Source organism: Poecilia reticulata, chromosome 11 (genome assembly GCF_904066995.2).
Source record: "Poecilia reticulata chromosome 11, P_reticulata-male-v2, whole genome shotgun sequence".
Taxonomy (NCBI): Eukaryota; Metazoa; Chordata; class Actinopteri; order Cyprinodontiformes; family Poeciliidae; genus Poecilia; species Poecilia reticulata.
In genome coordinates, this window is record NC_088840.1 from 4,257,569 (window position 1) to 4,283,245 (window position 25,677).

A 25,677-nucleotide genomic window follows, 5' to 3' on the forward strand; every position below is an offset into this window, starting at 1 on the left:
TGACCCTGCGGGGTCACAGTGGAGCTGGAGCCCATCTCCCCGCGGTCATAGTACTGATCGCACATGACGTCAAACTACTAAATTTAGAACAGCGCGCCGCAGCCATTTTAGTTTCGGACAAGCAAGAGCTGTAAGCCTGTGTAGTGAATGTGTATGATAAAAAAAAATGTAAAAAGTTAATAATTTTTTTTTGTTTCTCAGAGTTTGCCCAGATAACTTAGTGCTAGCGAGTGCTAGCTAACACGGTGTCCGTAGCCTAAAAAAACAACAACAACATTTTACCTTTCAACCAACACTACCTTCTTTCCGCTCACTTTGAGTGAGCGCGACAGCTCATCCACGGGTTAAACCACCAGCCCATAGACATAATATAAGAGTAGGCCCCGCATTCGCTGCTCCGGCGCAGGAAATACGGCGGCCATCTTGGAGCGGTATACCCTCCTATTTTGTTCAATCAAAACAGCAGAAGATGCCACAGCACTGAGGGATATTGTTGTTCGGATCGATGGACTATTGATGTGAGGGCTCCACAGACAACATTTCACACGTAAGGTGGACATATTATTGTGTATATATTGTCATTCTGATATTACTTTACTGTATTTATGTCCACCAGCGAGATACCAGCTAATATTAGCCACAGTGCTTGGTGTAATACGGGTTCAGCCCCGCTATGAAGGCTAACTGAGATTCTGTAAATCTAAAAAAATTATTATTCTCTAACATTGACTTAGATTATCTGACACAAGAGCCTACATTAGAAATGAAACAATATAACACATGTTATAAAATTTATATTATGTATTATAACATTCACCAGCAAAGTTTACACAGGTAAAGACTATTATTTAAATGTAATTATTTCACTAGTAAGATACATCCCAAATCTTCTGTTTTTGTTTTGAAAGTTTCATAAAGACACGATGTGAGGAAGAAGAGGGAGATATCTTTAAAGAGAGACAGATTCACTGCAGCACGGATGAATCTCACATCAGATTTTGGATTCAATTTCAGCTGCTGAATCTCTCTGAAGCTAGAACTCGTCGGCTGAAAAACATATATATCTATATATTTATATGTACATACATACATACATACATACATACATACATACATACATACATACATACATACATACATACATACATACATACATACATACATTTATTTGTGTCTGTATCAATACATATAAATATGTATTGATATTACTAAATAATTTATTAAATACATTCTGAACGACTGTGTGCTTTGTAATATGCTCATTCTATTGTTATAGCCATTAAGCATATTTAAATATGCTGAACTATGTATTAAAAACATACTTAAATATTACAATTGTTTATAAATGTACCTTTGATAGATCTTTGAATATGGTTTCCAGTAACAAAAAAGCGTGTTATGATCGATTAAATGCGCTGATACGTCATTGTGTCTGCTAAACACATAAGTGGAGTGGTGTACCGCTCCAAGATGGCCGCCCTAAATCTCGTCAGCGACAATAGGCGAGAGCGGTCCATGAGGCGTCTATCCTTATATTATGTCTATGCCACCTGCCCACCGGGGAAAGTCCCATTAAGACACCATACCAGTCCACTCCTGACCCAGACCACGATTCAAACCCAGGAACCTCTTGCTGCTATACATGGTGAGCTGCTGTTCAGCCCTAAATAATTACGTTTAACAAAAAATTAATTAATGCACTTAATCAGTGATTGAATTAATTAATAAAGAAATACATTGTAAGAAAGAACTTAGTTTGCATTAAACCTAACAATAAAAATTCATTTATTTGAAAGGTAAGCATTGATTTGTTTTTAAAGAATAAATAAGCACACACACAAATAAAGAAATAAAATTAAAAAAAAGAAGAAAAAAAAAAGCCTGCGACAGACTGGCAACCTGCCCAGGGTGAACCCCGCCTCTCACCCGGAACGTTAGCTGGAGATAGGCACCATGAACCTCCTAAGGGACAAGGGTGTAAAGAAAATGGATGGATAGATGGAATTTAAAAAAGCAAACTTTGAAACCCAACAAAACTGAGTTTTGCACGAGTGTAGGTTGCAAGTGCCACTAATGGAACTGGGGTTTCATTAGCAACCTTTTTGTGCAACGCTTGAAGTTTCTGCCAACTTGCACCTCAGACTACATAGTTGTTCTGATCTTGGCAGCTGAGAGGAGAAAACAAAACAAAACAAAATCGAATGAGCTACTGCCTTAATCAAGAGTGCTTGAAGCTTGTGGCTAAATGCCATGAGAGAAAAGCAGCCATTGACTTTCTGTGTTTAAGCCGAAGTATTTCTGAGAACACGCGAAGAGGAGCATTATTCAGCAGAATGAGAGATGAAAAAGACCTCAATGAGGGGGAAAAAAGCAGCACAGGAAACAGACCTACTGTAGCCACAGCCATCAGCTTATGTGTCATGAACATTTGTATTCATTTGTTACATAATCCTCCCTTCCCTCATTTATGTGACAAGTGATTAGTCTGAGAGGAGTCATTTAAGCATGGCAGATGGCACTGTGAATGCACTGCTACCTGATTGTCAGAAACAAATAGTGATTATGTTGCTTTTATTATGTCCAAATAAATTGACCCATATGGACAGACTCTGGTAGAATCCCTAAATAAATTGGTAGTTAACTAGAAAGTAAAGTAAATAAGTAAATTAGTGAAAAAGTAAGCAAATAAGTAACTGGCTAAGTCAATAGCTAAGTAAATAACACACTAGGTAGATAGTAAATACACTCTTGGAAATGGCTGCAAATTTACAGTGGAATTCCAGCAGTAACATACTGTTATTCCAAAATACGGTGGGATATTGTCAATTTGATGTCTTCTTCTCTTGTCACAATCAAGACTGACGACTGGCAGTAAACTACCGCAAAATAATTGTACAATACAGTTTTTTTTCCTAGTCAAGACATTTTACTTGTATTTGCATCTTAGAGAACCAGCATTTAAAGACAATATTAAACTGAAAGAAAAAAATACTTTCCATAATAAATCTTTTAGGGAATGAATCAAAATCTACAGAGCATAATCAAAAATGTTAGATTACCAGTGTTGGTGTTATATGTTAAAAATTTAGTCAAATTCAAAGATAGGTTTGTCAGTTTCCCTAAAAAGATGGTGTTTGATAAAGAGTTGCTTCCACAATCGCAACGTATCTGTGACGTCACGTGTTTTCCCGGGAGACAGCAGTATGACGTCTTGTCTGGATCTTATCATAACAAGGTAAGTTCCCCAAAGCTATTAAAACATGCTCTTTTTGATCTTTCTTTAATGTATTTATGTAATGTAATGGTGATGTATTGTTTCAATGTTTGTAATTCCCAGGCAGACATTAAACCACAATGTATGCTGCGTTTATACCGTTATGTATTCTGTATCTCAATAAAGATCTATTAAAAAAACAAAAACCAAAAAAAAAGCAAGGTAAGTTCCATGTTAAGACCATCATGTTTTTGATTGATTATTTTTTATTAATGCATTAACTGAGTATCAACTTATACAGAGGTGCTAAAGTCCTGGACCCCTGGATTATTTTGCTAACCTCTGCGAGTTTAGCAACTTCCTTCTCAGCAATGTCTTCATCCTCTGATCATGCCTTTACTCTTTTCACAACTTTCCTTCTTAATTGCCTCCTTTCAACCTGTCACAGCATCCAAGTCACGTGACACCCTCGATTTCGTTTGCGCAACGCTCCTCCTTTTGTTTTTCATTGTCAGCGTGGTCATTTCCGCGTGCACGCTTCGCTTGGACTTCAAAGGTGGTAGGGGGCAGGCTCTGACGTCACGTCAGCTCGCCGACCTGCCGGACGCGCACATCCTCGCGCATCAAGACGCACGCGGCTCTCAATCAGAGGGAGCCCCGCGCGCTACTAACGATGAGGTTCACCGACCCGCACGCGCTCCGTTTGGAATGAGAGGGAGGAGAACGGCTGGCGATGAACGCAGGGAGTGAGCGCGCGCCGCGACGTTGCCGCACTTTCCCAAATTGAGAGAGGGAGAGGGAGGGAGAGAGAGAGAGAGAGAGAGTTGAAGCGCGGCAGAGAGGGGCTGCAGAACACACAGGGTCTGGGTGAATGTATAACCATGGCAACAGCAGCAGCAGCAGCATCAGAAGCACGAGAAGCGGGGATATAAACATTGCATCCATCCGTCCGCCCGCCCGCAAACACACCGATTTTTACTCCGTTTAAGGATCGGAGCTGGAGCCGAACCCTCTGCGGACATCACAGCACATCGCTGCTAAGGTGAGGCTGCCTCTTTCTCTGTGACACCCTCATCCTCCTCTCGCTGCTCTTCCTCCTGCCCTTGCAGGATGCTTCTTGCCTGGACATTTAGGGAACATGTTTCATTGTCAAAACGAAGGGAGATGTTATGGGATATATTTGCGTAAGTTTGAAAGTAAAAGCTGCGTTATAGAGGTGATGAAGTGCAGCAAGGGACTAATTTGATTCATCGTTTAGCTTCTGGAGAAGTGAAAGTATCGGTCAGAGTTCAGCACGGTGTGTGTGCTGTCCACTTTGACTTTCTCCCTCTGATGCTGTCACATAAAACAGAACGTGGTGTCTACTGCAAACAAAGACAAAGGTCAGGAGCTGTGTCTTTGTTCCAGTGGGTCAACACAGCCGAAGACAGGCTGATTCCTGTTAAAGGACAGGCCAGACCTTTCTGGGAACTCGGTCAAAGTCACGTTAGATGTCGCTTGTCTCTACGGAATATGTATTGGTCAATTTGTATATTCTTTGTCTGTTTTGCTCTACTTAAAAAAATACAAAATAAAGATGATATCTCCTTTCTGTAAACATGGTTCTAATTACATGACAAAAGGCAACTAATCAGAATTTATATAAGTATAATGTTTTGTATTTTTCTTGTTTCTCATTCATTTCAGGTATTTACAATCAAATTGCTCCTTTTCCAAATTACTTGTAGGAAGCTGGAAGGAAGGCCTTCCAAGACCTTGCCAATTCCATGCTGTTCTGCTCTCTAAGTCTTAAGATTACTTTGAACTCAGGCTCAACGGTGGAATAGATGGTAGCACTGTTGCCTTGAAGCAAGAAGGTCCTGGGTTCAAAACCTCATCTGGGGGCTTTCCACATTGAGTTTGCATGTTCTCTGTGTGTCCATGGGTTCTTTCCCGTTTTCCCACAGTCCAAAACAAAATCATGACTATTAGGTTAACTGGTCTATCCATACATTGTGTGTTTCTGTTGATCCAGCATTGCTCTGCTGGGAGGGTGACAGTGGTTTTCCATTAGTAAAAGGTTTTCCACCAGTAACGGTTAAATGTCACCAGCCCATTATTTTTAGAGCTTACTTTGGTGGGGTTTCAAATATGCTGAGTCAGGCTGGAAGCACAACGTCAGAAGACTGGTGCTCTTTGAACTAGCAACGAGTCCAGGGTGTACCCTGCCTCTCGCCCAATTACATAGGCGATAGGCGCACTAGGCCACACGTGAGCCTTTTGGGTTAAATGAGCAAAAACCAGGGCGTAGTGTGACTGCCGCTCTCTATGCCGCACTCACATTTGTGTGGTGGCTACCCTGATGTTAAAGAAACGAGGCTTATCGCCAAACTAGCCCATCAAACTTCCTAGTATACATTCGGATTGTGGGAAATGGACTAATTTGTCATGGAAAATTTAGCCAATCAGTACACTTGACTGTGAACTATCAACTGTCTACAGACGGTGCACACTGAGTCTTTGCAGTTCACAGGAGTAAAAGGAGAAAATGAGTACAACATCTCAAGAGGAAATTGTGAATAAAAGAGGAAAGGTCACATCACTTGTTTCGTAGAATCTTGGATATTTAAGACAAAAGACTAATCAATAATTATGGATATCAATAGTTTTGAAGTGCTTATATCGTGATATGTTTTTCTGCCATATCGCTCATCAAAGACAATGGATGGATCAATTTGTAGGTCCCAATAATAATTCCTGCAGAACTGCTGAATCGACCACTACTTCCACTGTAACCAGTCAGACTTAATGATTCCAGTCCAACCAGTTAGTAAGGAAAGAAATGGGATTACGTGGCATCCAGGACGACAGAAGTTCCTTGCTAAAGCATTATGATTTCAGACTGCACAAAGCACCAGTGTAATGGGAAATTACATAGCTATTTGAGGTGATGCAAGCAGATTACGATATTTACTAGTGGGGCACCAATCTGGTGTTGAGCAGAGAAAAAAAGCTCCAAGGACTTCCAGCGTCTCTGTTCAACTCCAAATCCAACTCAGATGGTTGGAGTCACTGTCGCCTTACTGTTTACTAAAACAAGCTAATCTTGGGACGTCATCAGCTGAAATGCAAACAAGGCAGAATTTGCTGGGGATTTTTGGCAGTCCTTTAAAAGAGCATTGGAGCGTAATGTTGTTGACTTTTTTTGTTGTTGTTGAGCTTTATGCTGAATCACTATAAAGCAGATAATGCTATAAAGAAAAAACAGCTTTTAAGAGTGCACACAGATGGAAGACACTTAGATATTATTTTTTGAACAAATAAGTTCCCAGTGACTCAGAGTTGTGAAAACAAACAGCGATCACATGCAGCTCTCCAGGGAACACAACAGGCCTCCGAGCTAACAAATGTAGCTCTCTATTTTTACAAAGCCCCTCTTTTTTTCTTTTTGTTGTTGCATGATAAACTCTTTTTATCACGTTTTAATTTCTAGTGGAGACCGTAAAGACCCTCCTCTAACTCGACCTCTCAGTTCAACTCCAGCCCAGCTCCGGTCGCAGGGATTTGGTTGTAATTTACCAACACACAGCATAACACACACCGCAGAGGATTTCAGAAAGTGCTAGATTATGCCATCACATGATTGCAGGGACCGGGTTCACGAGGTTTCTGTTGAGGCCTCTCTCTCTTTCTCTTTCTCTTTCTCTTTCTCTTTCTCTCTCTCTCTCTCTCTCTCTCTCCGCTCCCAGCAAATCCTCTGTCGGTCTCCTCGTCGCGTTAAAATTAAACGGAGAAAATGTGAAAAAAAAAAAGCCTGTTTCGAGAGAGGAGCCGGTTGCCTCTGCCGATCCGTGCTATTTTTAGTGTCGGCCCTCTGTCTGTTTAGGCGTGCTGGCAGAGGGCGTTGGACGTTAATGAATGGATTAATGCTGCCGCGGATTAATTTCTGGCCCCTCTGAGCTGCGTTCACGTTCGGCTGTTTCAAATGATAATGGCTGCAAAATGTAGCTGTTCCCCAGTTCAACCGCTGGAAACACACGTCACATCCCCATCCTTCAGCGCGTCCAGACATTTCCAGCTGAGCCAATGCCACCGTTGGAAGTGGAGGGCAGCTTGAGGGCAGCCAGAATTGTTTCTTTGTTTTATTAAATGTTTTTTACTTCCACTAAGGTGGTGGAATTAAGAGTTGCTGCGACCTCGAGACCCACAGGAATGCCAGCGTGTCTGCGGCCGTGTGTGTCTGTGTGTGTGGCATGCGTTAAAAAGTAATCAGACACCAGATGGCTGTTTTGTAATGATTACTGTTTAATGATTTGCTGCGAGGAGAAGAAGAACAGAAAGATTGAGCTTTTAAAAGTGCACAAAAAGCAGAATGGGAGCATTAGTCAGGATGCAGGTTGTGCAGATTTTGTGTCGGAGCTACAAAACATCTTGGATTTCTGCAGAGCGGGTTGCTCATGCTCAAGTTGAGAGGGATTTTATGGGACAGCATGCTGCTGAAGCAGGTCTCAGATTTATGATACAAGTAGTATTACATTATTAGTATTTATTAGAGGTGAAACGATCCTCTAAAAGGTTCCTATCTGAACCTGAAATCTAAATGTAGATACCTGCCAGTATTGACGCTTTCAGATGTTTTGCACAAATTTTGTTCTTGTGATGCAAAAATGTTATTTAAAAAAACTCACACAAGAGCACCATCTCTACCATTGATACTGGTACATTCAATAAGAACTGGCGCTCTTGTTGGAACTTTATTACATACATTTTGATTAATTAATTACATAGATAAAAATGTTAAAAATGTAATCAGTTTTTATCTCTTCATATACAAGGGTTCCGATCGGAACTTTTGTATTACCGTGTTTCTACTACTTCCGTAAATCTGACACACAAGTGGCATCCGCTAACAACCATGATGGACAACAGAGCCGCTTCTCTTGGCTCACTGGGGGTTAACTTTTGATTCAAAAACAATCTGATAGGACATTTGAAAGGACTTGTTGTGTGAACACTGTGCTAAAGGAGTTAACCTGTCGTCAAAGCTATTCAACCTGTTTCAGCGTAAAGGCATTTAGTTAGGCTTTGATCAGTCAACTAAATACAATCCAGACTCATTAGAAAATGTAAAACTCTAAGTCTTAGTGACATTATGTTCACAGTAATTATGACACCACCGTATTTCATCAGTTGGGGTGGCGGGTTCAGGTTCAGGGCAGTTAGCTACATCTCATCAAAAAGTTTTATTTTGGTTTCACTAAACCATTACACTTTCTACCACAGGTTTATTATTTCCATGCAAACTGCTAATGACATTTCTTTTGTTTTTTGGTAGCTTTTCTGGATCATATCAATCTGCAGAAAGGACTCTCATGACACCTCACCATCCTATTTATGTTTGATTGTCTATTCATGTGGACTTCAAATGTAGTTTAAAGTTGATCAACTGAGCTACATTGTAAAAAATATCATTGTTGTTTGGTTTTTTACTTTTTTTTTCTCCTTCCCAAACTGCCTTACGAAAGAGGCGTAAAAGTTCGGGTTATCCTTCATGGATGTTCTGTTTAGTACATCAAAAATGAATAAAGTATTCAAAAAAAAAATAAAAATTAAATGCTGCATTTTCTTTTGAAAAAACAACTTTAAAAGTTTAACCATATTTCAGAAAGAAGGTGCTGCTAGCAGACAGTTGCAGTATTGATAAATTTTCTATAGACCTATAGATTTGTTGAATTTATCGCAAATATGAAACATGTAAAAGCAAAGGTCTTGTGCCACGGTTCAGTTTGATGAGTTTTACCGCTGTCATCTTCATCCATGATGAAAAGAAGCACAGTGTGTCCTCCTGGAATGACAAACATATTCTCTGGAGGCTGCTTGAGCTGCGCATGATTTGATTTGATTAACTTATGGCTATCTTTCCAACATATTTCCTCCCTTCAATTATTATATCCGCCTTTGTCCTCTTGTCCTTTCTTTGGTTGGGGGGATGACACTATCTTGCCGTTGGTCCCCAGGGCTGTAAGCCTCAATATTCAACAAAGTACACAGTGTACATTCTCCTTCTTTACCGCCAAGCTAACATACTGCGACAGAAGTGGGACCCTCCTTATAATGAATTGGTGTTTGCAGCTAGCTGATAACCCTGGCTGCTAGTTTACAGTGTAGCTCAGTGGATCGGGAAAGCAATTAGGGAGGCCTACATCAAATCAACAGCGAGGAAACATACCCTCGTTAAACGATCTGGTGACGGTTGGGGACATTACAGCTGTCACAAGCAGCCCGCTGACTCAGCAGAAGCAGGGAACACAGCTCTGGCCTCCGGCCAAACCTAGCAGTGACCAGCTTCAACATAAAAGACTTTGTTGTTTCCGAGAACGGGACTGTTTTTGCTTTGATGATGCAGTGCTCTCTGATGCAGACTCTGGGTTGTTACGTCTGAAACATCTTGGAAGTTTCAGACGTAACTTCCAAGATGTCTGTGTGGTGTTAATGAAGATTCTTAACCTGTTTATCATGACATCACAATGATACATATGGTAATCTTTTGGCAAAAGGAAGAGAAAAAACCCAGTCATCGTTGTAGGATGCGCCTGTTGCTATTTAGCCCTCCTGTAAATTAGAGAAAGGGAAATGGTTGCAGTTTGCTGTTTGTGCCTCTAGCTGTCTACCGTTGACTCTGTGCCTATGCAGTTCAGTGTTTGTGGATTCATCTGTTCTGTGGTATTCTGTGTTTGTGTAACTCCAAACGATTGCCTATTCACAAAGACATGCTCATAGAGCATATTTTTTCAAAGGAAGTGCAGGTTGGAAAGCTGAAATACCTCGTCACAATGCTATCTGACATGCTATTTGGTTGGTGTTGACAAATCAGCCAATCATTGAGCACCATATTCTCCTTGGCACTGATTGAATGTACACTCCAATAAGGAAGACCTTAGAGATTAACTTCTGCTGTTGTGCGGTTTCCACTATGTGTGTTGATGGATAATAAGATATGTTTGGTGTTTAAACTATTAAAGTAGGCAGTGAAAAGGCTTTTTATTGGGAGTTTTAAGTAATTATGTATGTTAGCTATTTGCAGATTGTTGTGGTCGATGACCGCAGTGAAGCCTGGTGTTTTACCTATATTACCTGTTTAATCTGGAGATGCAGAAATCAGTATTTTGTGATCAGTTTACAGTCTCTATTTTTTTGTAAAGCTGCTGCCTTGCTGGTCATGGTCAATTTCTATATATGAATTATGTTAGGAGAAAATATAAAAACAGTAAACTAGTGTTTTTGGTGAATAAATGACATTACATCATTCTATGTTGTAACTATTACTGTAAAAATTGTTTTTACCATTTCAAAACCAAAGAAATAAAGATAGAGTACTTTTTAATTCCAGCATAGTTAGCATGAGTAGCATTACTAAAGCAACAGTCTGCATGTATATTTCATTGAGAACAATAGATTCTTACATGGACTGAGATTTCCAAATGCCTGTTGGTCTTTTCAAATCCAGCGTGCTCCTTAACCAAAGTTGACGTTTCAAAATGGCAAACGAAAGCAACTCGACTGTAATCTTTTTAGTCTTGTTGTTTTCTACTAAAAATGTATTTCTCTTTTTCTCTCGCAGCCTGATTGAACCACAGGTGATTGACATGTAGGTGATACAGTTTCCTTGTAAATGGCTGACAACAGGTTTGTTGTCCTCTAATTAATATTTGAACACTGAAAAAGCTAATCTTGCATCTTCCATTGTGACTCGTCAGAGCTTACTTAAGGTGTGCTCATACTCTGAAGTGAGAATTGAAAATTACTAGCAGAAGTTAGTAAAGTTAGTATCAACCACATTAAATTGGTCATTTAGAGAGATTGTGTTCTGCTTAATTGTGCAAAAAGAGCCTCTGTGCAATAGACACATTTTCAGATTGTGTTTACAATCACCTAACATGCAATAGAAACATCAAAGCTTATACGCTGTGCATTGACTAATACACTTATTATGAGGCATTGGGTTGAGTTGGTATTCCACAGAGAGACATAGAAACCAGGTTAGATCAGGTTATCTTGTAGGACACAATTAAATTTACATCTGAGAATGAAAATAGAAATAATTCTCCATGAATCATAATGATGACCCTGAATGGGAGCGTAATGATACACAAAACTCTGAAAACGAGACACGGTTCATGGGAACAAGACGGGTCAATATCATTTAAGAAAACTTCAAATTTATGCTGCAGAAGGACTTTTCTCTGCATTTTCATTCTAATATCTTCCACCAGAAATTGGAGTTTGCTTCTGCTGTGTGAATTGTGATGTAGTGTGCCTCCTCCCCCACCTGTTGAAGCACAAGTGTCTCTTTTAGGCAGATATGCTTGTTAAACTTATTTTACTCTGTAAAGAACAGAACTGCAGACAAGTTCAAAAACATCATTCTTGTACAAATTTTGTGAAACTGTGAGGTTATCATCCTGCGCCAAACCCTAAAGGCAATAGATCTGTCGTCTCTCCTGCTATTTACCTCATAAGATTTTTGCTGTGGGAATGAAATCACTGAATGGTTTTAATGTAGGCTTTTATATTTTGACTAGCTGTTAGTGCTGGTGTAAAGTGTTTTGTGAAGCACCTCATTGATGCTGAAAAAGCCAGGTGTTGATGCTGTTGTACAGTAAAACCCCTTCATTATGACAAATCTCCTCTGGTGAAGTAAAACAAATCGTCTCATCTGAAGATCAGCTCTCTGAGCACAAGCTATACTTTAGTGAGGTATTCCACTGCTGGGACTATATTTATCTTTATTGGCATGTTATTGTGTGCCGCTTCCTTTCGACTTATGACTCCCCCTGTCTGTTTTCGCAGCCCGATGCAGGAACGCTAACCCCATCCTTGTGTGGATTGCATTTCACAGCGTTCAATGAGAGGTTATTTGATAGTCTTTGTTGTAAACACTGTCAACGTCGGCTGGTTGGAGCTCAGCTTTCAGTGTGTACTTTCTCTAGATGCTGTTGTGTGTGTGAGGTATAAGAGTTGTAGACAAGGTATACTGCTAAACAAAATCACAGTTAGTTTTCCACAGGGAGTACTGATCCCAAGTACACTGACTTCTCAGTCGTGTCATTCTGTTAAGCACATTGAGTGTCGTTATTTCTCTCAGTCGGATTATGTAAATCTACAACTTCAAGGGCTATTAAAGGATTAATATGAATCAGCTGAGTTTCAGAATGTGACGTGCTACATGTCAGTATGTCCTTACCTCTAAAATTCATTGAATTGAGCTACTCCAATCACTTCCTATATTCATTCCAAAGTTAGCTACTGATTTGATTAATGATAGCAAATGGAAAAAAAAACTCCCACTGGCGTTAGCTTTGGAGAGGTTAGTGTTAATGATTCCTTGACCCACTGAATTGCCTTCTTCCTCTGCTGGTTAGTTAGTGCATTAGTGCAAGTCGGCTAGCATTTGATGGGTTGGTGACTACCAGCCTATTTTTGTTTAGGTGAAGTGCCTTCTTCCTCAGCTGGCCAGTAGAGTTGTAAAGGCTGGCATTAGCTTCATATAGGGTAGCTTTAGCATTGTATAGGCTAGGTTTTTCATTTGTTGGGCTAGCTTTAGTGTTGGATAGGTTAGCATTAGGACTGGCATGCCTTGACTGGTCAACCGCATACGATATATGTATGCTACATACATTAGATTCATTGACATGTGTTCTTTTGATCGAGTTTACTGTAACCAAACGTGACACCAAGAGTAAACATACTGTATTTTACAGAGCTAAATATGGCTTCTAATTGAAGCTTCCCATTCAGCAGGCTAATGCTAGCCTAGCCATACTAATGACCTGAAGAGGAAGTAGGCAATCCAGTGGGTGACCAGCCTCTCCACAGCTAATGCAACTGAGTAGCCTGCTTTTCATTTGCTAGCGCCACCTGCCAAGTTTCCAATGTCTAGTCTAATCAGGAGCTAGCTCCTGAATGGAGATAGTCTTCTGCGACAAGGGAGTAGCCACAATAGTCTAAATTTTTTTCTCAGAAACCGTGCCATGCTAGGGAATTTAAAAGAATGGGCCGCTCTCAGGGGCACAGCATAGCAACATGACACAATGCCTCTGGTCCGGATGTAAAACTTTCTTGTTACTATAAACAATCAGCATGTTAATAATAAAGTGGGTGTTATTGGGATCAGAGTCTCCAAATTTGATGGGGCCTTATGTTAACACCAGGGTTCAGAGAGTTTCATGGAATGGGTTTCCGTTTTCTGAGCAGCGGCATTCAGGCTTTACAGCTCTGTGTCAAAAGCATCGGATACAACCTGCATGCAGATACACAACTGCTTTTAACTGAATTACTTTTCCCAAGAAATGGGGCATTATTTCAGCAAGATGGAAATGCACCAACAAATCCGTCCACCTTTCTGTGTCTGCGAATATGGCTTTATGAATTAGTCATTCTTTCATTCATTAATTTGTTTAGTCATATCTAGAAAAGAAAGCGATGTCATTACCACATTTGCAAAGGCCTGACGTTCTTTGATGCCTATCTTCCATTATGAACACAACACAGGGAAGCTGCTAACCACACACATTTGTTCTTCCTGACAGAAATAATTAAATCTCATCCCAGAAGTAATAATCAGTGCTATATTAAGAGCAAGGTGTCTATCTTGGGCTCGCATTGTTCTCATTCCCCGGCGATGGATGGTCTGAGTCACATCACCTTAGATGGCTGAAGATGTAACGAAGCGAACTAATTTTAGAAGTGCCATCAGTCTATCTCTACTTTTACTGTTTGTCTGATCTGTGTCCCGTTCTTCTCTTCTCAGGTGATGAGTGGGGCTGTATCATGTCTGAAGTACAGGGAACGCTGGAGTTTTCTGTAGAACTGCACAAGTTTCACAATGTGGATCTGTTTCAGAGGGGGTGAGTGGATTCTGGCTGCTGCCTTTTAAACGTGTCAGAACACCAAACTAGTTGTGAAACGACACACGCTACAAGAATGCTAACAGTTTATTTTCATTTCTACAGTGGTAAAAGTTACCAACCGGCTGATCAAAAGATTATAACTCACGTAATGGAGGTGATTAACTTGGCTTGCAGTTTAAGATTAGGTTGGAGGCTTTTAGTGCAGCCAAATAAGAAGAAACCAAAAATTGCAAGAGGAACACCATCAGCGTTCTAATTAAATCCACACTAATAAACATAGTTATTTATTGGTGGCTAGTCGGCTTAGCAACACAGAATGCTTCAGTTTTCTGTGTAATGGGAACCAAAGGAATACTTCAAAACTTCAAAACCTTTCGGATGCATTGGTCATTTATAAGCAGTGTTTGTTTTTTTTTGTTTTTTTATTTCTACCCTCTTCTATAACTCTGCTAATGATGAAAACACAAATAAATTGTATTTGTATGTAAAGATTTGGATGAGTAATTCTTAGTGGTCCCATGCCTGTATTTATGTAAATAGGTGTGAGTCACAATGAGATTCTTCTGGTCTGATTTCTTTGAATAAAATTCCACTGTTTGAAGGTAGAACTGTGTGTCTGCCAAAGACTGAAACAAAAATTCATAGTCAGTGGTTCTGCTTTGGTTCAGAATTCACACATTCATCTGTTTGTGGATTTTGCTGTGGAATGGGATTCCAAATTATTCGTGGAAAATTAACTTTTTAAAAGAGCATATCAAAAATCCTCTATAATGAAACTAGTGAAGCTGAAATAAAGTTGTGTAATGCTACTTAACATGCTATTGGCTGGCATTTGTAAAGTAGCCAATCCTGGAGCGGCATTCATTTTACCTTCACATTGATTGGCTCTGTCCCAAAGAGTGGAGATAAGGAAGACCAGGATGTCAGCTAACGGAGTTTATGAAGGTTTATTTGGTGTCTGAACTATTAAAAAAATGCAGTTATTGTTTTTAGAGGGATCCTCAAGGGTTTGCGGTACCTCACAAATACTTGTACTTCAACAATAACAGTGTTACTAAGGCTTACTGGTGGCACTGATTCAGTTTTAACACAATGACTGTTTATATTATATGTGGTAATCGTAAACGAGCTCAAACTGTGGTGGCCTTTTTTTTTATCTACCTAGTTGCCTACTGCTACGTGTGGAAGGGTAGAGATTCAATCTAAAGAGAGTGTGCAAACATCACACACACGCTGCACTTCATGGCCATGTCTGAGCTGGCGCTATTTGCTCTGCAAAGAAACTCTCTAATGAGGTAGATAGCTTGTGCAAAGAATGAGAAAAATTTCAAACTAAAAGCAGACTTGTTGAATTCCAGTTGAAGCTGATTCTCTCTTCCTGAATTTGCAAAATTAATGAAATGTAGCTGAATTGTGTTGAGTTATGTACGGAAGATATCAAAGAAGGGTTTGCACCAGCTCCAGATATGACTGAGGTATTCATGCATTATACATCTACCATCTGCCCACCATCTGCTCCAGCTTATATAAACGAATGGATCACCTTCTCAATGTCTGCGTACCTGTGTGAGTCATATAGGAGCAGATACTGACAGAAACTTTTAGGGCAGCTTGTTGCTGCTGGGACAACTGTAAAAATTTGAACCAAAAATTTGGATCAATATGATATGTTGAAAATAACTGATAATGGATGTTAATGCAAATGTGTATCTTTACTTAGTATGATGCGTTTATTGATCATAAAAAGAATAGAATTTCCAGTTTCAAACATTGTTTCTGATTTGGCTGTAAACTGCCAAACTCATGTCAACAACAGAATTTTATTGTGTTAATGAAGAGAAGACAGATAAAATAAAGGAATATCAAGTGAAACATTATTGATATAGAAAATGTGTCAACTAACATTCTTGTTTTTTAAATATGGAAAACTTAATGGCTTCTGTTCAAAGTATCGCTGCACCGATCCACTTTCTCTCGCTTCTGATACCGATACCTGAGGTTTAGTATCAGCTGATACTGATACGATGCAGAAAAACTGCTGAATTGACTTAAAATGATTCTTTTTTTAAACAGACATAAATGTAGTAAATTACCATATTTTCCGCACTATAAGGTGCACCGGATTATAAGGCGCACCTTCAATAAATGGCCTATTTTAAAACTTTTTTCATATATAAGGTGCACCGCATTATAAAGCGCATAGAATAGAGGCTACGGTTGCCACCTGTCCTGTATTGAACCCAAATTGGACAAGGGTCCCTGAGTACTTTATGTACTAGGCTGCCCCAGTCATTGTTTCACTCACGGTTTTGGTGTTGCAAAATTGTGCCCAACTTTCTGGATAACACAGACCAACCTACACGCTGCCGCCGCAGTCTCTGTCTCCCTTCCCCCGCCCCCCCGGCTTCAAATGTATAGGGGCTGGTCCCTTGGCAACCCATCCAGGGTCAAAGCACCCCGGATGAATATCTAAAGCCACTTTGTTGACATAAAGAATGACTCCGGTCGGCGAGGAGAGGCTTGCGCGTCTGGGCCGAGGCGTGGCCGGACGATGGTGACCCGTCTCCGTTCGCGCACAGCATGTTGGTGGAGAACGTGGTGCTAAATGAGCTGCAGACGACCTGATTCTAGAGCAGTGTTTCTCAACCTTTTTTGGGCCAGCGCCCCCTAGCCTTTATCCAGGTCCCTCACCGCCCCCACCAAAGAATTTGCAGGCTACTTTGCACTGACTATTATTTTATCATTAATATTACTATCACTATTGTAGATGTTTTGATTTTTATGCTTGTTTCTGTATTTATCATCAAAAATAATTTCACAGAGAACAAAAAAGTCATGGGAATAGAAATTATTTTCACAGGCGTCTAAGAAAAATGCAATGATCATTCAAGTTAAAATTGGTAGGCCTAACAGCAGCCAGTCAGAGTGGAAAAAATATTCTTATTTTGTGCCATTTTCTAGTTGTTAAATATTCCACAAAATGACCAGATAAAAGATGAACAACATGCCCGTTTAAACTTTGAACTATTTGCAAAACGACTGAGCTCTGCAACATTAAAACATGGATAGAACTGTAACTATATTAATCATAACTCTTCTTCTCTTCAGTGTTTATCAGTTTCTGGTGGTGCAGCTCTGTGCTGCCTTCAGGAGAATGGGACATCAGAGTATCATCCATAAAACTTCACCACATGGCATTTATTGTGCAAACCAGAGCTTTCAGTGGAAAAACAAAAGTTCCAGGTCCTTTTAATGCCATAGAATTATGAGACAGAAACATGGATTATATCTTTATATAGACCTGTCTATTGATTTATAGATTAATAGTTTTACTGGACAGAAATTACGAAGAATAAATCTGGTTCTTAATCAAATCCTAATGAATCAAATTGAAAGTGTCATGGAGTCATCAGCCTCATGACATTAACACTGACATGAAAAATAATATTGAAGAAATAAATATATCAAATCTAATTAAAAACATAAATAAGTGATAAGTTATTTACTGTTATGGTCTGTAAGATATATTTATTCTCAGTACTAGATGTGGTCTCAACAAACCCATGGCACTTCAACAATATTATTTTACCTTTTATCTGGAAATAGTGTCTGTTTATTCTTGCCATACAGTCCTCTGTATTAATTATTGCTCGAAAGGTCTTGCCATACCAATTTATTCCTCTGTATTTACTTTAGTTTCTTAGTTTATTTTTGCATTTTGTTCTGCATTAATTTCCATTTAGTTTCATTTGATTAGTTTTATCCTCTCTTGGTTTATTGCTATGTCCACTTTAGTTTCTTTCCTGTTGCTAGATTTATTTGATCGTTTATTGACTATCAGTAATCTTCACTCATCACCTGCTGCGCTGCCTAATCGTCATGTGTTTCATATCATGTGTTGATTTTTCACTGTTCAGCGTCGGATTCTCTGTTTTTATGCCATAATTCACATCTAGTTTGTTGCTCCGTTTTAAGTTCCGCTTCTCCTGTTTCAGAGTTTTGCGCAATGTGCTCGTCTTTTTTTTTAACCCCCTAAGGTGCAGGGCGTCGGGAAGTGTATCGATGGGGAAAAGGCAGACTGACATAAACCTTTTAAAACAACGGAAACTATTTCTGCATTCTGATTATTGAAATTTAAAAGTGCTGTGTTGTTCTATCACCCCCGTTTCATACTGGACCACTTACAGCACCGGTGTTAACACTATAAAATGAACGCTCTCTATCGTGGTATCACCCATGGAGGGATTTCTTTATTTCTTTATTTAAATGGGTTCATTTTTCAGAGGGATACACAGTGAGGGCGTCGTGATTTTAGATACCAGTAGCAGGAGAACGGAGCTGCGCCAAGAAGCTAACAGAAGCTACAAACACTGAATAGAAGAAGAGCTGCTATCGATACAGTTGCAGCCAAGCATGATTTAATGTTACACAATACAGTTTTACCAAGTTGCTCAAAGTCTAAACTGGCATTGTTGTGCATTTAAGGTGTAAAGTTTACCTTTGACCAAACGCCCCCCAAAGACATCCCAGCGCCCCCATTTTGTAAAAATGTCCGCCAGCGCCACCTGCCGTCCTCTGAACGCCCCCTTGGGGGCGGTACCGCCCACGTTGAGAACCGCTATTCTACGGGGAAAATGAAGTCAGCTGCTGCTTACCGTAGTTGCTAGACCCATAGTCATGTCTATGGCTAGACCTGTTGTGGTTCAATATTGGTCCATATAAAAGGCGCACCGGATTATAAGACGCACTCTCGGCTTTTGAGGAAATTGAAGGTTTTTAGGTGCGCCTTATAGTGCGGAAAATACGGTATACATTTATTTAATAATGATGCACCAGTACATTTAAATCCACCAGTAGCTTCACATGGTTTGTCAAACATGGAAAAACAACACAATTTTAAGTTATTCAGTCAGTGCAGTTAGGAGTAAAACAATAAATGTAAAATAAATAATAAATAAACTGAAATTGACAAACTATAGGTTAACTACATTGGTTAAACATGGAAAAATAAACTGCAACAAACCTTTCAAATGGTTCAGAAAGTAGGAATTCTAAATATAATGTAAAATAAAAATAAGGCATGACGTTGCTCAGAGCACAAAGCATAGAATTAGACTGAACAGATCTGTCTTTGGCTCTGTTTGCTGTGAATCCTTGCACTTCCTTAAAGTCAGTTAATTGAAGCAGCTCTTTAATTTACAGCACATCCAGCAAAAAAAAACAAAAAAACATACAAACTGGTTCAGATGAAAGCAAATGAAATGACAAAAGAGCAAGTTTGTCTTTTCTTTCTCTGGTATTTATTATATAAAAAAAGGCATTGTTAATCCCAGCATGACGTATCTGCAAGAAGATTAAAAAAAAAAAAAAAACGTTCCACTGGCGCGTGTAAAACACCGGCTTCAGCAAAATAGATTTTTCAAGTCCAAATTAAAAATGCTCAAGCTTCAAGGTTCGTCACGATTGTGCTTTTATCTTGGTGAACTAATAGTTCTGCCCCCGGTCTGCCTCCTTCCCTCTGATAGCAGAAAAGAGTGTCAGCAAGGCTCTGAGCTGAGCTCTGGTGGCTTGTAGAATAGTAATGTTTGTGTCTCAAAGGTTTAGAGTGTTTGTACTGTGGAACAGAAATTACAGCATTAATCCTAATCCCTGTTCAGGACTGAAGGGCATTGAAGATGTTCAGTTAATGTTCGGTCTGTTTGCTGGTTGCTTTTAAAATCCTGCATTTTTTTCACCTGGTTAGTAAAAAATAATAGGAAGAAATTATTGCAGATCTTTCAGAATTTACAGTTCAGAATTGCACTGATAAATGGGAAACTGACACCTATAAATTATAACTGAGTTGACTGAAAGATAATATAATTTAATGAAATGTAGTGCAGGAGACAGTGAATTAACATGGCCATGAAAATCTGTCCATATTTATTCCAGACTGACATTCTGTACTGCTCTACCGAACAGTGGAGCCAGAGACAGACTGACCCGACCCGACCCGACCCGACCTGTCACTGAGACCCACAGTGTCCGACAAATACAAGTTTTCATATTTCAGTTTGTTCCAAGCATCGACTGGAGTTTGAATTAAAGCAGATATTAGCTCTGTAAAGAAAATACACACTGCTCCACCTACATTCATTTAAAATAGAAGAGAAATATCTTTCGCTGATGGGTGGGTTGTAAAATCAGGCTTAAAAAAAAAAAGATTTAAATAAATTATGCAGAACATGTTAGTAGATGTGAGCAATACAAAACTTACACATTTGCTCTGTTTCTTTGGTAGAAACAGAGACGTGACAAGATCAAACAACCTGGAAATTATTGTTCACTTTAATTTATCATGCGATTAATTGATTTGTTGCTTATTGCAACTGACCTAACAAGCACATCAACAGTAAATACAAAGTATCCCAAGTATTACCATGATTCTGTAGCGCCGCCGTACAAAAGGGCTTGGATTCATTTTTATATATATATTTTTGTACTTTTTTGTGTTTTGATGTAAACGTAAGAACACGTTTTGTCTTAAACACAGGAGACTGGTTGAATTTGATAGGCTCTAAGTTCAAATTTCCAGGTTTAAAGTTTGAAAAAAAAATAAAAATACCATGCTCCTTATAAGTTTTGATACCAGGACAGAGTTTCAGAGGGTTCTTCCAAACTTTGACCTAAATATCAGCTGCTTTGCTAATAAAATGATGTTACGGCTACAGAATAATAGTTTAAAAAGTATGCATCTGATCATTTGTCACCTGATAATGCTTTCACGTTGCAGGACTACACTGGTGTTTTAGTACTGAAATATACATAATCTAACATACAATGTCATTAACTTTTATTAGGGACAATAATTAGCATGCAGGTCAAAGGGCAAATCAAACTGAAACAGGGTTTAGATGAGCTTGACGTCAATCATGCCAACGTAACATGTTGCAGGTTTATTATCACGTTAATTATAGGCAAGGCGTGGAGTCATAATCTGTGTTTGGTGAAGGTTTTGTCTAAGAAGCAGAAAATGTTTTAGAATGGCTTTAAGTTTTTACTTTTTTTCTCTTTTTTTTTTGCAAAAGTAATTTACAAATTAAAAATTGGCAAAACATTCACCATAGTCAGATTTAATTTTTGTTTGTCTTTTGTTGCTGGAACAGCAATAAAACTATTCCATCTGGGGTTTGTGTTTCTGGTGAACTGAAGGTTCATAAGTAACCACCGGTACATGCTCCTGCTACACTGTCATCTATAAATGTTTGTATTTAGCCTGCAAATAATTAACACCATGTGGACGGGGCCCAAATTAAAATCTAACAGAAAATGTTCAAGTATTTACCCTAATTATTGAGCACACAGTGTACATTTGCAGGGACACACAAAAGACTGTACTTGCAGTATAACTAGTGCTTAGTGTTGACTCATGGGGCTGGATACAAATGTTAATTTGTAAAACAAAAAAAAGTATTCTTTCTTTCTCTTCAAAATTATTCTATTACTTCCTGCTGACATGTCTCATAAAATCAAATGAAATGTATAAAAGTTTGGAGTTGTAATCTATCAAAATGTGGAAGTGTTTAAGGAGTTTTAATTAGGTTGCCTGTAGTTAAATTTTAATATTTTCATAATATCATGTAAACAAAATCAAAATGTTACATTCAGCCTTTTTAAACACTTATCAGGGTTTCTATAATTTAAAACATTCACTTTTTTTTTTAACAATTACCACACAAATGAGACATTACATGAAATTACAGGCTTTCTCTTACATTCAGACACAATGGTATGTCTAATATATAAATATTTAAATTTTTAAGTTTAATTGAAGCTCTCTGTAGAAAAGAAAAGAAAGTAAAATAAGCTCATGGATCAGACTATTTCTCCAATACATCTTAGTTTGATTGAGGTTTAGATGCTACAATGTCCCACTTCAATAGCACAAATCCAAGTTCTGACCAAATTTCAAATTTTTAATACTGAAATATTCTAAATCCAGTATCAAAAATGTGAAAGTCACACTCCATATTATTGATACTACTTCACATTTTTGAAGTTGGAATATGGCTGAATCCAGCATTTCAGAGGGCTAGAGGGTTAGCATACAGCTAAATACCATGCTAGCCAAAAATAACAAAGGTAATTTCCAGCTTCTTTAGTACCAAAATCTACATAAATTTGTATGTAAAATATTAGTTGAAAACTGTAACAATTTTTTGTGTTGTGTTATCAAAAGGAAGTGTCTATGTCTGTTTTTTTATGTATCTTTAACTGTCGGGTTTTTGTGTCTTCTCAGCTTCTACCAGATACGAGCAGCACTGAAAGTCTCGCCTCGAGTGCCCCACAGGTTGACCGTGACAACAAATGACAATGCAGGTGAGCTGACATTTTGTACTTTCCTCTTCAGACACACACCATCCCTCACACACATTACCATGCCCCTGTCTGCTCTTTGAGTTAGTTCCCAGTTTGATATTTGTAACAGTTTTGCTTAATAGAGACAACAAAAAGGATTAAGTTGGTTTGAACCGTGTTGGTTTTTTGATAATTGTATACCACTTGTGGGTAGTTTTGAACCTTTTTAAGGTTCTTTAATGTCTTGTTCTGTGTCTCATTTTGGGTATTTAGCTAACTAACTTAGCTTTGCTTCATGGCAGAAATGCTAGCTGCCTTTGAGTTGACATTCTCTCTTCCTGGTTTAATTTTACACCTCTTTGTTTTTGCTTTGCATTTCCTAAAGGGACTTTTCAGTGGGGTTGTTATGGAAATGAGCATACAACTCACTCATGGTACAGACTTGTATGAAAAAAAAGCTGACAGCTATATTTCAGAGCTGTCAGCTCTGAAATATAGGCTCATTTTTGATGAACTGACTACATAGATGAAGCTTTTGAGTCTACCTTCAAAACAAACTTTCTGACAAATAAAAAAGTGATTTAATTAATTGCTGCTACTGGTGGCACAATGCACTCTCCACATACTTTCACATTTCTTCAAATTAATGAAGGCAATTTTGTAAATGTTTTTACCTCAGAAGGCTTTCAACTTATTGAAATCAAGTTCTTAGTATAACTATGTAAAAAAACAAACAATCAAAAAAACAAGTTAAATCCACTTAATTATTTTTTTCTAAGTCAACATTGTGTTTCACAATATACCCAAAAATTTACTGGACTTAGTTTCATTGAGTGTTAGCAAAACCTTGATCAAAGTCAAGTTATATTCACTCATCTTTTTCATCTAAATGCAATGTTACGATCTATAGTGTAGGCATATGACTTTTTTTATAAGTATCAATATGTAATATGTAATTGATTTCTCCTTTCTGAAATCTGACACAATAAATAAGATCTTAAAACTACTAATTACATTATAGCTGGTAAAATACAGAACGACGTAACGGTAGATGATTGGAAATTTGAAAATCATTATGGCAGTAAATCTATTTTAATAAACCTGAAATCATGTTTATGTTTATGTGAAAGCTGCATTTCCTTCTGCTGGTTTGAAGATCTACTGAAACGCGGCAGTAGTATCAGAAAGGACAGCTAGAGAATGAGCTGGCACTCAGTGCAATGCTCCAGAAAGCCGAGGGGAAGCTGCACATTCAAGTAATAAGTCATTCTGACATATTGTTGGTGTAAAAAAATAAAATAAAAAAACGCATCGATCGTCATCTGGTCGCAAAATCAAGTAGGTCTGACCAAGTAGGTCTGAGTAAATGGACTAAGTTTTTATTTTTTTTTTATCTTAAACCAGCATGTTTTTAACATCCACTACAGCAGCGTGTGTTACAGTCAGGATCAGAATGAAGGCTGCAGCCGTCCTCTGTTCCACAGATCCCCTCACAAGGTCACGCATTAGGCAGCGCTTGCCTCTCACGCTGGATTCTGAACTTAAATGCACCAATCAGCTCTCCAGCCACGAAAATAGATTAAGCATTCATACTCACACCGGAAAAAATCCAGCGTGACGTTTCTGGGGAAAAAAAAGAGGGATTTTGTGTGAAGGATTTTTTTTCCCACTACCGAGTCATTTGATTTGTGTTCATCGGTGTATCGAGTGTTTAAATAGTAAGATGCGCTACCTCTCCTGGGACACACTGGGTGTTTTCCTTGTATTGGCGTAATAAAGAGCTGTTGTAGGTGAAGAGTCTACCAGTGGCTGTAAGGAGATTGTTTCCAGTGGGGAATCACTGACTGGTTTTTAACATTGCTGGGCGTCATGGGGCATCATAGGGCATCATGGGGCATCATGGGGCATCATGGGGCGACATGGGGCATCATGGGGCATCATGGGGCATCATGGGGCATCATGGGGCATCATGGGGCACTGCCTTAGTGCCTTTAAGAGCAGTGACAAACCACTGATGGTGGTGTGGGAAAAGATGTGCCAACATTTCCAACCCAAGTAAAAATAAATCACAACAACACCGTACTCCGAACCAGATTCATGGTTTGATTGGATCAGGACTTGGTACACATGCAGAGCATTGAAGGGAAGGTACAGTGGATATAAATCCCTGTTAAAATTTCAGGTTTTTTTTTTCCAAACACAAATGTGAGACAAATAAAGATAAATAAAAAATAACCTGTACCCATGTGTTTGGAAAGTTGTTTACACTCTTAAACTCTAAATCCTTTTATTTCAATAATACACTAACACATCATATGAATTAATTACACACAAATGAATGTTTTCAAGTCTTCATTTCTCTTAATTATGAGGATTTTCCACTTATAACTGATGAAAACAGTTATAAGTGTTTTCACTTAGTTATAAGATCTGATGTAAGATTAGAATGTTACATCAGATCATTGAAAAAACACCCAACTCTCCCTTAATCTTCCAAAAAGAGAAAGTTTTTCTTTCCTTTTTTGGTTTTACAATTAAGCTGAACAGCTAATGGATCACATTGAAGGTGGAAATTGCCATGACGATGTTTATTTTGGTCAAGGCCTGATTATTTATCACATTGCTTATCATTTATCAAGACAAATTTCTTACCATGACAAGAATTTTTGATTTGTTATTGTCATAATAAACTCATCAGAACTGGCTCTGCTGTTGGGATTGTTTTACTTATTTCTCCACAGTGAGAATATCAATAAACTTGAAAATATGGTTAAATAGAGAAACACTGTGCAGTTTGGTGATACAAATCACACTTCTTTATGTAACTGGCATCCTAAAGAAGCTTATTTCAAATTGGTTTTTCAAGAGCAGTGTTTGTCCTTGTGGGCCTTTGATTGCTGTTTCATACAGTCACATCCACAGAGTAACAGAAAAAAAGAGGTAATAAATAGCCCTTATGAACACTTTTATTGTTATCACAATAACACCACAAAATATTGTGATAAAACCAAATCAAGCCCACCCCTATTTTGGTTTTGTTCTTCTAAATCACAAAAACCTGGCTCTTTATCACAGGTGTGAAAACTTTTAATGTCTACTGTAGATATACAGCGGGCACCACAGCGTCTAAACTGATGGCATCACGGGTGGAGCAGCAGCGGCGTTATCGGACGACTGATGGAGCATCCGACAGCGAGCCTATGCACTTATTTTGACAGTAGGATTGTGATCCCTGTC

General features: G+C 38.6%; 1 protein-coding gene across 1 annotated transcript in view; it reads left to right on the forward strand.

The window, feature by feature from the left end:
- The first annotated feature begins 3,496 nt into the window (after positions 1-3,496).
- fam135b (family with sequence similarity 135 member B) overlaps positions 3,497-25,677 on the forward strand; it is a 55,747-nt gene continuing 33,566 nt past the window's right edge. Inside the window, exons 1-3 of the mRNA XM_008421353.3 lie at positions 3,497-4,256; positions 14,004-14,100; positions 22,382-22,461. Of these exons, the coding sequence (XP_008419575.1) occupies positions 14,024-14,100; positions 22,382-22,461 (157 nt within the window). The 5' untranslated portion in view covers positions 3,497-4,256; positions 14,004-14,023. The remainder of the gene's footprint in view (positions 4,257-14,003; positions 14,101-22,381; positions 22,462-25,677) is intronic.